This window comes from Phyllobates terribilis, unplaced genomic scaffold (assembly GCF_046119375.1).
Source record: "Phyllobates terribilis strain yellow unplaced genomic scaffold, ASM4611937v1 Scaffold_1__5_contigs__length_1240528914, whole genome shotgun sequence".
Classification (NCBI taxonomy): domain Eukaryota; kingdom Metazoa; phylum Chordata; class Amphibia; order Anura; family Dendrobatidae; genus Phyllobates; species Phyllobates terribilis.
This window is the reverse complement of record NW_027362761.1, coordinates 796,505,323-796,517,519: the sequence shown is the minus strand read 5'-3', so window position 1 is coordinate 796,517,519 and position 12,197 is coordinate 796,505,323. Positions and strand designations below refer to the sequence as shown.

General features: G+C 41.7%; 1 protein-coding gene across 2 annotated transcripts in view; it reads left to right on the top strand.

Annotated features, from left to right (window-relative positions):
• The window catches only part of GTF2E2 (general transcription factor IIE subunit 2), a 62,854-nt gene extending 51,220 nt beyond the window's left edge, over positions 1–11,634 (top strand). For both annotated transcript variants that reach the window (XM_073655202.1, XM_073655203.1), the window contains exons 5-8: positions 1,450–1,632; positions 4,362–4,455; positions 10,887–11,002; positions 11,092–11,634. In XM_073655202.1, coding sequence (XP_073511303.1) covers positions 1,450–1,632; positions 4,362–4,455; positions 10,887–11,002; positions 11,092–11,211 — 513 coding nt within the window. In that variant the 3' untranslated portion in view covers positions 11,212–11,634. The remainder of the gene's footprint in view (positions 1–1,449; positions 1,633–4,361; positions 4,456–10,886; positions 11,003–11,091) is intronic.
• Positions 11,635–12,197: the final 563 nt, after the last annotated feature.

The window sequence follows — 12,197 nt, the reverse complement described above, 5'->3', positions numbered from 1 at the left end:
TGTAATTATGATGAGGTTAACTTATTTTGTTAAGATCAGGTTTCTTGTACAGACATTTGATTATTAGCAGTGCTCTCATTCTAAGCTTTACTGTCTGTGGACAAATTAGCCATCCTGTATGTGACATGCGCCCATCGCTGCACTTTACAAATTGAAAATTTAATACAGACTTCACATTTCCATCAAGCAGAATAAATGGGGCTCCTTTCAGATAACTGCCGTCTAGTTCTAGGAAGCTGTTTTGTGTGACTGGAAAGCCTGGGGACAGAAATGTGCATGGTCGCTTATTTACAATGCAATTTTAACTAAAAAGAAATGTAGGAAAACATGTTCTATCTGAACGTGACAGCCTGCATGATGGAGGTGTATGCAGATGGGGGCCCTCACTTCTCTTCCTACAGCCAGAACATCAGAATGTAGCCTCTTGTCCATTTGCCTGAGAACCACATTATTGATCTGTAGAAATCAATAGAACTGCTAGATGTGGAGAAAAACCTGCTCTATTATTATAGTGCTGTGTGTTTATACATATACAAAATAACACGTACAGCATTTCCCAGCTTCCAGAACATCATCGATCTCTTTATGTAAGAATCTGATTAGTATTTCAAGGGTTCTATCAGAACAACTTGGTGGCTCAGTGGTTAGCACTGTTGCTTTACAGCACTGGGGTCCTTGGGTCAAATCCCACCAAGGACACCATCTGCAAGGAGTTTGTATGTTCTCCCCATGTTTGCAAAGACTAACTGATAGGGAGTCTAGATTGTGAGCCCCAGTGGAGACCTTGATGATAATATATGTAAGCATAATATATAAGCAACCTCTTCTGCTTAACGGGAGTCTGTCACCATGATTTTGTTTTGCTGCATCATCATGAGAGCAGGGACCCTGATTCCAGCATCGTATCACTTACTTGGCTGCTTACTGTCATTTTGATAAAATCCCTGTTTTCTCTGCTGCAGATCTAGCAGTTCTCTAAATGCTGAGCTCTGTATGACCCCACCCACACTACTGATTGGCAGCTCTCTGCCTATGGGTGTTGGGGGGCGGGGCTATACAGAGCAGGAAGACTGCATGGAACACCACAACTAGTCATAATCTCCTGCTAATAAAAGTGATTTTATCAAAACCACAGCAAGCAGCCCAGTAAGTTATACATCACTGGAATCAGAGTCTCTGTCTCTACATTTCGCTGCTCTCAGATTAGGTGGTAAAAACCTGGTGACAGATTCTTTTTAATCAGCTCCCTTGACAAAAAGAAGGTTCAGCTGAAACCCCAGTCTATCAGCTGGTTCTTATGACTGGTGTCTGTACAGCGGAGATGTAATGATCTGTAGCACCTACTGTGTAACACCTTACATCTGGATGGTGACAAATCGGGGAACCCCCCCAATACATATACAAGATATGCATTTCCAATTATGGTACAAAATGTGTTTTTTTTCTTAGGCTCTGGTGAACAATCCTAAAATTGATATTGTAGATGGTAAATATGGATTCAAGCCCAAGTACAACTTAAAGGACAAAAAGGCGCTATTGAGGCTCTTGGACAAGCATGATCAGAGAGGACTGGGTGGAATCTTACTAGAAGACATAGAAGAAGGGCTTCCTAATGCACAGAAAGCTATTAAGGTATCTGTTTCATCTCCGTAGCTGTTTCCACCAGCTCCTTAGACTGTGAATGGAGCGATAGCACATGTGTTTTACCACCCCTCCATTCAAACTTCTTACTGTCGTTATGTGGGGAGAAAAGATGAGTGACTGGGGGTTCAGTCCTTGTGGTTTGTGTGGGTCCTTACAAATATATTGTCACCTATAATGTTTTTCAAGGAACAACTTTTTAACTATTTGTGTTTAAGATGTCAGCTTCTCCATAACAATCATCAAGAGTGTAGATACAAAAAAGACCTTCCAGAGGAAAGATATTAGGCCCTTTAGTGCCCTGTAGTTTCTTGCTTCCGTGCTCAGATAGTTAGTGGATATTATAGGCCTGAGAATTGAGAATACACTACTGGCAGAATCTGATACCAGTCGCAGTTGGGACTTGTAGAAGGTACAGTGTTGCCATGAAATACTCCACATTAACGTCTATATCTAACCTGGCTTGAATGCTAGGAGACGTGTACATGTGGAGACATTCATGTGCTGACTTCACACGGTCTCTGTGATTACACTGCACTTACCTGACCTCAGGAGAGAAAGTGATCAGTTCTTGGCAGTAGTGCAGCGTCACTCTCTAACCTTGCTCCTATTTTTTGACCATCCTGGTAAGGTTGAGTCCTGTTCCATTGATAGATGCAGGTCCCTGGAGTGTAACATTAACCACTTAATTTGTGTACGGGTGAGAGGTTATTGGAGGGAAAACACATTTATGAAATGAATAATTGTCATCCTATTTGGTGTGTATGGCTATATAGGTAGCATGAAACGGAGGATAATAACGGAGGATAATTTGGCGTGGCCAAACATTAAACTACAACTTCCCATCTACTTATTATTTATCCATCTCCATTCTTCTCTTACTCTATAAAACCAGAGCTGTCAATAAAAGATGAGGGGAAGGACATAGAGGGATAACAAGCAGGTGGGTAGGTTTACCTAAATATTTGGTCAAGGGTGCACTCAGCACCTGTACTTGGTTTGAACAGTCAGTCTATGCTGACAGAGTCACTTTAAGAACCCCACATGAGACATGAGTCCTCCACCAGCACTCCTGCTCCTCTGATTTTCCGGCCTTTGTTGCTTTTTCTGTAGTGTCGTACATCGACATGACTGCTGCAGCTAATAACTAGCCTTAGCAGTGATACTAGTAGGTGTGACGTGTGACCGCTGAGTCCAGTGATTGGCTGCAGCAGATGGATGTACATCATGTCTGCTGTTGGGAAATTAACAAAGACCACCATGAACCAATGAATCATTGGTGCTAGAGTGGCGGGAGATCTCTTCCTCTTTATGTTTTGTTTCTTCTAATATATTTTAGTACTTTTTATCCTGATATTTAACTTTTTTTTTTTAGCATTTTCTCCCTCGGGTGAAGGGTATGGAATACTGATAAGGCTTATTCATACAAACTGTTTCTTGCCTCTGCTGTCCAATTTAAAAGCCTTAGCTCATGGACCCTATTCTGGTCCACTTTTGCCATTCTGGTCTATGGGAGAGTAAAAATATGGAATACACAGTGAAACCGTGTGCTATCCTTTCTCCACTGATCCATTCTTTACTAAAGATAAATTTAACAGTGGTGAGATTGTCGCCTTAGAGCACATTCAGGGGATCGGGTCCATTTTTGAGGGGTCAATAAACAGTTCTGCTAAAACCAGCTTGTGTGACATGAGTCAATAACCGGAACTTCATAGATTGATTCTGATCTGCAAGAATGAATGAGAATAGGACATGCACAGAGCTTAACATAACAGACACAGATCCATTGTAAAAAACAGATGTGTGAAGAGTTTCATTAAATTCTAAGGGTCCATATGACCTCTGTTCTGAAAATGAGAAATACTTCTGTGTGAATGTGCTCTAAAGGAGAGAAGAGGCACAGAAGGGTTATGTAGTATAATTGTATAAGGAGACATTAGTATTTTGAGGTTCGAACTACTTTTTCCGTGACTCCTAATAAATGTACTGTGGGTCCCTGACTCCAGGAAGGCTATGGCTACATCTTGACCAAGGATGTCAAACTCAAACACATAGAGGGCCAAAGTGAAAAACTTGGACAAAGTCGCGGGCCAACCAGTATACATTATCATGGGCCCCACATAGTCCTCCATACAGAATAATGGGCCCCACATAGTCCTCCATACAGAATAATGGGCCCCACATAGTCCTCCATAAAGAATAATGGGCCCCACATAGTCCTCCATGAAGAATAATGGGCCCCACATAGTCCTCCATACTGATTAATGGGCCCCACATAGTCCTCCATACTGAATAATGGGCCCCACATAGACCTCCATACAGAATAATGGGCCCCACATAGTCCCCCATACAGAATAATGGGCCCCACATAATCCTCCATGCAGTATAGTGGCCCCACATAGTCCTCCATACAGAATAATGGGCCCCACATAGTCCTCCATACAGTATAATTGCCCCACATAGCTTTCCGTAGCGTATAATGACCCCACATAGTCCCCCATCCAGTATAATGGCCCCACAAAGTCTTCCATACAGAATAATGGCCCGACATAGGGGTGGTGGTTCTGGTGTCGCGGGCCAAATATAATCACCCTGCGGGCCAGATTTGGCCTACGGGCCACAGTTTGACATGTACGATCTAGACATTATTTAAACTTTTTGGTCATTTGACATTACGTGTGTGAGCCATCATACAATTTCTTTCTACTTCTTTCCGTAAGGCTTTGGGAGACCAAATTATCTTTGTGACAAGACCAGACAAGAAGAAAATCCTTTTCTACAATGACAAAAGCTGCCAGTTCACTGTAGATGAAGGTAAGATTTCTTCTAAACTATGACCAAGGAACACATTGCCCCTATAGTATTTCATCTAATATCTGTAGACTATGTGGACATGGGGTGACTGCAGACTTTTGTCCCAAGCCTGGACAACCCTTGTAAAATGCAACCCTTCAGTTCAAAAGCTTATGGAGAATCTTCCACATAACCCCCTAGTATTTCTTATAAATCAAAGATCCCTGGGAGACCTTCGTTGCAGAGTTTTTTCCTGTGCAAATTCTTGGGTAGTTCATGATGACTTCCCTGGCATGTTCTTACTCTAGCAAGCAGTGGGAGCGTGCTAAGAAGAACCCTGTTGATGTTTCCACTTTAGGTGTGGTGGTAATACCTAAATGCTCCACATTCATCCAGTGTGTCAGTTTAGGAAAAGAACTTCTACACTCCAACTTTAATCCTTCTGGCAGCCCCAGCTTTCAGTCATAGAGGCGCAGCTTCAGTCACCTCTCAGTACATAGTGAGTGGCTGCTGTAACCATGTCCTTACACTGACTGACAGCCAGCTCAGCAGTGCATCAGTACAGAGATGGCTGTCAGACATTGCTGTGGTGCGGTTACAGCCACCGCTCACTATTTACTGAGAGGTGACTGAAAGCCTGAGGCTGCTGGGTGGTATAAAGTTCACTTCCTCCTGGCACCCAGGCATCAGTGCAGCGGCTGCACGGCTTCAGAACGCTACTATCCTGCAGATTACCCCCATATCTGCAATTTAATAGCTTTTTTTGACATGACAAGTTCCCTTTTAAGTGAACTTTGATGAATGAGCAATTCTTTCACAAATGTTTGTAGAGGCAGACTGCAGTGCTCGCATTACATAACAATATCATAAGAGACCCAGCGCCAACCTCGCTGGAACGGTGCCAGTGTGGGATGTGAGTATGTGTTATATGTATTCTAAAGTCTGCATCCTTTAGTATGCGTTCCCACAATAAGTTTTTGACACTGGGTATTGTAGCAAAATGGATGGGATTTATAGAAATCTCATGCCCACCGTGCTCTTCTATTTATTTTTTACTCCTCGTGAACTGACCTGCGGTGCCTGTTTGAAATCCACAAGCTGTCAATTTTTCTTGAAGGTACGTTGAGTTTTATGTGAGGATTTCCCCCATAGAATTGCATTAGATGCGGAAAATCCACAGGTAAAAAATGCACATGCATATTTAGTGCATTTCCACTGTGGAGGTGCACTAAAAATGCTGTAATCCACACATGACTGTAGTAATACAGTTCTGTCAAAGCCAAATACTAGGAAGTATCAAAAACAAAGCAGCTTTATTTAAAGAATGACATGCCAAAATGAGACAAAAACCGCAGCGCCAAAAATGCGATAAGAACACGTGAAGAAACACAGGTCACCTAATTTACCTAATAGATGCAGAAATGATGCAGAACATCTGCAACATCAAAAACTCACCAAATACTCGACATGGGAACGTAGCTGAATCAGAAATCGGCATCTTACAGTTGCCTGCGAAAGTTAGCCCTAGGAGTGTATAATATGCACACTGTTGGGATTCTGTTCTGATTGCTGGTTCAAGCGGTTGTCATGTGACTTCTCCCATGCAGATTGTATGCTTGAGGTCATTTGCTATCTAGTTTCCACATTAGAATATTGAAAGTAGAAGAGAATCTACTCTGCATGTAAATATGCAAATCACATATGACAACTGCTTGAACCACCAAGTAGAGCAGAATCCTAACGATGTGTATATTACACACTCTCAGGCTTCATCTTGGTGCCTGCCGAAAGCTAATCCTTACCCGGAACACTCCTTTATATTATTATTTTAACTAAGTAAGGTACATTAATATGTGAGATTTCAAGGCACTCCAGTGGATCACATTCATAATCCTCTGCCTTAATACTTTTACCCAGTGGTCCTTCCATATAACTTTTATATATTCTTACTTAGCTCTTGTTGGAGGGTGTATATAGACTGGTGGAGAATGATAGATGCTGTTTGAAATTCATTAATCATTCACTGCCAAATTTTGTTCTGGTGTATATACTCCTGTAAAAGCATTATAATATAAATTTACTACAGCCCTTAAAAGTAGAGATGGTTCAAATGAATCTGCAGGGCCCTGTCCAGTGGCCACTTTGGTTTTCTGTGGCTGTCTGTCGGATGGGAGCCCTACGAGCCACCTTTTACCTGCCAGCATTTGCGGCTCTTCCTTTAATTAGCCACCCTGGTCACTCTGCAACAAGGACATCACAGCAGGCCAGCTAATCAAAAGAGAAGCCGTGGATACTGCCAGACCAGAGACTTTTCACAGGGCTCATAGATTGATGTGGCCACTGGCCCATGTCTTTTTAATTGAAAAGGTATTCCAATCTCTGTACATTTATGGCATCGGTATGATGTGATATGCCATAAATGTGTAGCAATCGCCTGTCGCATTGAAGAGAACTGCCTATATTTAAAAAACGGGACCATGACGCGTGCAGCGAGGTGACCCAAATTCTCATTCGTTTGTAGCAGAATACTGATCACCTCTCCACAGACGACAGCCACATCAAGGCCCCTTTTCCAAGATCTTGCCAGTCCAGTCAATTAGTGGGACCTGTATGTACTATACATTTCTGGCATATCCTGTGTAACTAAATGCATGAGCTAGGAATATCCCTTCTTATACAACCGATGACTGTCTCTGATACTGGAAGGGACTGCCTGCAGGTTACCATTAAAATGGAAAAATCTTACCTACTTCTGGACATAATGCCAGTAAAATAGGGCTTGCTGAACAATAGGACCAAATAAGTGGTGAGGTTTTTTGTTCTTTGGTTAAAGGGAACCTGTCTGTTCCCCTGACATTTTTAAACTACCTCCTTTTGGCCTTTTAGATGTTAATTCAGCTATTCCAGTAATATGGGTGTTGCTATATGGGACTGCATTTATCAGAGTAACATGAACTACTATCAATCACGTCGAATAGTTGCAGTTTCACCCCTGGATGTGATTGACTGTCCTTGCTCTGCACAGTTTGTTCTCCTTCCATTATTCTTCCCCTGAACCCAGACTAGCCTCAGTTACTAAATGCCTTGTTCTTTAGCATTCACTGATTTTCTGAGTATCATTTGCTTTCTGCTTAAAGGGAACCTGTCATGTAGAAAATGCTATCTGATCTGCAGGCAGAATGGTATAGAGCAGGAGGAGATGCATAGATTGATAGACATTTTTGTGGAAATATTTAGTATACCTTGTATTTTATACATTGCAATCTCTGATGTTTGTATGTATAGGATTCTACTGGACGGTCCTACTAGTGACTGACAGTCTTCACTATGATTCTGCATGCAGAAGTAACTGTCAGTCACTAGTAGGACCGCCCATTGGACTCTTATGTATGCAAACACCAGGGATTTCAATAAATATGAATAACATACAAGCTATACTGAATCTTTTCAGGTTTTTCTTCTCTATACCATGCTGTCCACGGATAGGACTGCATGTACAACGTGACAGATTCCCTTTAAATATGTGCAGTTCCATAAAATAATAAACATCCTATGGGAATAGCTGAATAAAGGGCTAAAAGGTCATGGCGACAGTATAACCTGCCCGGTTACCTTTAATGATCTCAGTGTTATGGGTGTGGACCGGAATTCTTTTACCCTTTTCTCATTTGTGGTGTTCCACAACCTGGCATCAGGAGATGATGCTTTAATTGGGATGTGATGTCTGGTGGACAAACTAGTTTACTGTACGATATATTCCACAACTTGGTCCGTGATAAATAGTGCAAAAAATCATTGTTTCTTGCTGGAACGCCAAAAAAATGATTAATAGAGGGGATGTCATTCACTCCCATTATCTGCTTACAGGGGGAACAGTGCAATTTCAGAGTATCCGTGTCCGAGAAGAGAATCTCATATACTCCCTCAACTCAGTATATAATACAAGAACTAGTGGTTTATATCTTTTTTTATTTTTTAAAGGAGAACAATAATTACCTTTTTTTTTTTTCAAATGTTATAATTTTATTTATTTTTGAAAATGTGCATCCATATAATCCTAGTGTAATGCTCCAAAGTGTACTGTGATTAATGGGGAGTTATATAGCCGGCTGTGTGAGCGGAGTCGGGCATATTGCTGCAGTCCCGTTTCTGACAGCTAGATGGCAGTCATCTGATATGATTACTTGTCACTGGTGTGTTGGTGGCGCTGCTTTTTGTCTGCTGTGCTAATTACTGGCATGTTCTTTTGTGGCGATATTTAAGTGATGTAAGAGCAGAATTGTTGTATGAGCTGTTATTTTTCATTTCATTATAATGCATAATCCTGTTTTTTTTCTTATGTCGATGAATAGAAGTTGGATAGTTTTTTTTTTTTTTTTTTTTTTTTTTTTTTTTTTTAGTATCATGGAGATATTTCAGTTGTGACCACTGGGTGGCAGCACATAACACTCGCCCTCTGCAGTATAGTAAAATCAGTCAGGCATATAAATGGCTGTTCAGAAGAATAAGACTACTGAGAAGAACACATGGCGTTTATGTACAGGAACACTGCTCTTTGCAACTTTCTGGTATTCTCTGTTACAGTCTCTCCTTCTGAATATCTCTGCTTCATGTCGCTGTATAAGAACATGCTTGGTTATATTAAATGGCTGAAACACAGAATACATAACTAATACTTTATTCAGTGATTTACTACAATTGTATCCATAGCAACAACGCTGTCCCAATAATGTGCCACAAACGCAGGGTATGTGCTCACGCTGAGTACATTTTTTACTTTGCCTTTCTTTCCCATTCATTCGATTGGGTGAAAACCGCTGAAAGAGTTGACCTGCTGCAGCTTTGAAAAAAGGCTTTGATTGAAATCAGCAAGGAAAAAACAAGCGGTATGAGATTTCCGAAATTTCATCCACTTTGCTGGCGCTATGTTTTTTTTCCTGTAGGATAAAATGCGACAAAAATGCAGCGTGTGAACAAGTACTGATCAGTGTAGATAATACTATCCTCTTGGAGTCCAGTCTGGATACAATTGAAGCAAACCCTCAGATGAGTCCATGTTGTTTTTAGATCCCTTTACATAGATCGATTGATGGCACTAAACAACCGTCAATCAGTAAATTTTTATCCATTGGTGGTCACTTAATGGCCTGTTTCTATAGGCAGACCTCCGTAAATGATTTATGGTCTCTAATGGATCGCTCAGTGCACACCGACTGCCATTGTTCTCGGCAGCGCAGCTCCTGTTTACGATGATCTTGCACATGATATGTAGCAAAAAATATCAATTTACCCAATAAAGGAGCGTTTTGATCCTTCATTGGGTGATGAGCAGCCTGTTTACACTTAGAAGATTATCGTGTTCTTAAGATTTGTTTTACGATAATCTTTCAGTGTAAATGCAACTTTATAGACGTCTGCAGTCTAACGCTAAATTAGTAGCAAAATCTATATATATTAAAGGAGTTTTCCTGGCTAAATCTAAATTTCCAGAATGCATCTATCTCGCTGCAGAAGGCCAGATCCTGACATTGGGAAGCTAGCCAGCACTAAACTTCAGTATGGAAACCGCATGCTGGCAGTCACGTGGCGACCACTCCAGCTGGCAACTGAGCAGAATCTGGACATGGTGCAGGGTATGCAACTGTCAGGATTCCGCTCAGTTGCCTGCTGGAGCGGTTGTCACGTGACTGCCAGTATGGGATTTGCAGACTTGTCACATGCCGACTAGCTGCTCATCTCAGTATGACATTGAGAGAAGCAGGAAAAGTTGCTAGTTGGCAAGTTACCACCAGTATGCAATTCGTGTACTGGCAGTCACATAACAGACGCTGGAACAGAGCAGAATCTTGACATTGTGTATATTGCAGACTGCCAGAATTCATCAATCTACAGACTCATAGAGTGACTGCAGAAATTTATGTTTAGCCCGGAGGAAACTTTGTGATTTTAATTAATGGCGTGAGAGTTTTCATTCCGTGTACCATGATGTAAAATGTACAGTCAGGTCGAGCAGCAGTAAGTGGTCCTCATGTTGTGTCTTGTGTCGCTGTGTGCTCGTAGGTCTAGGACAGAATGAATGGTTTTTGCTGATAAATGAAAGCAGCTTTTTTTCTCCATCCTATTGCTCATCTCCTCCTAACCAGGGTCATGAATACCAGGAATACCAAACCAAAGCCGCGTCTGGCACTGTTCACTCTCCTTTATTTCTGGACTGCAGCGTAACATTCACACTGTCAGCAATCATCGCCCACAGTCTATGCAGTGCCATCTGTCTCCCCACCGTGAATTATAGCAGATACCAGATTATCAGCAGCTCGCATCTAAGCCACCGCACTGTGTTATCAGTGATGGATTGTCGGTGTACATTATATGCCGCCAACCACAGAGCTGATTCCTTTACCAGCACGGACTGGCGAGGGGCCTGTGTAACGTGGTGTTTTCTGTTTTATTAGAATTTCAGAAGCTATGGAGGAGTGTCCCAGTAGACTCCATGGATGAGGAGAAGATCGAGGAGTACCTGAAGAGACAAGGCATTTCTTCTATGCAGGAATCCGGACCAAAGAAAGTTGTAAGTATTAGCTTGTGGGGTGAGAGAGTCTTATGAATCCAGTTACCTGGATACTGTGACCGAATAATGAAGTTCACATTTGTGTTCAGATTCCAGTACAAAAGAGGAAAAAGGCAAATTCACAGAAGAGGCGGAGATTTAAGACCCACAATGACCACTTGGCGGGAGTCCTGAAGGATTACACAGATGTTACTCCCAGCAAACAATAGGAAGGCCTGCGGCATGCGGAGGAAGGATGTTTACAGAGGAGTGCGGGATTCACTTAGCTCTTATTGCCTCGGAGCTGGAACATGACTCCTGATCATTCAGGCCTTGCAGCCAAGTGCTACCTTCTCCCAGCTATTGGAGGTCTGTCTTTTAGGATCTTGTTCCTTAATAAAAGACTGTCCTCTGAGGCGGGATAAAGCTGATCTGGAGTGCTCGTTGCTGTAATATTCGTGTACATACAGCGACAGTCTGGACTCTGACGTTCTCTTTACTGTACATATTTTTGGAAATGTATTTTGTTTGTTTTCTGTCTCCGCTTGTTGCTTAACATCCGCCTTATAGACAATATTTTATATGAAGTATGCAATGTCTACTTGTCTTTTTGTGGTGTTTCAATAAAATTCATTTCATTTCTGGAGTGAAAATGTGACAAAGCCTAACTTTATTCCATAAGAATAGTAGTTCTCTTATATTTATAGAAGTGTATAGAAGGCTTCAACCTTTTGAATCAATACTGAGCACCATTAGATTAGATCCTGGCAAGTGCTGGCAATCGTGAAATATTTTCCCATTGTCGTCTCTGCGTGTCACGGTTATGCTGAGGATGTGGAGCATTTCCACCCAAAACATAAGATTGACACACTTTTGTAAATCAGAAGTTGGAGCAGAAGTCACCATGTACTATAATATATCCTTATGGACATGTTGCTTATATCCTAAGTCATATGACAAGGCTGGATAAAGGGTCATTGTTGACTTTTAGGATTGCTACCCCCAATAGGTGGCACTAACGTTTCTGTCCTCTTCCTCTATGAAGAGGCTACTTGCATATTTATATTCCCAAAGGAACATTGGATGGCCTAGAAGTCTCCCTATGCCAGCTTGGCGCTCTCCACAAGAAGAAACTTGATCATTTAAACCAGAGGCCTTTCACTCAACCATCCAGTTTTCTTACTTTGCACTGATGAGGTGCTAATACTCTGAAACC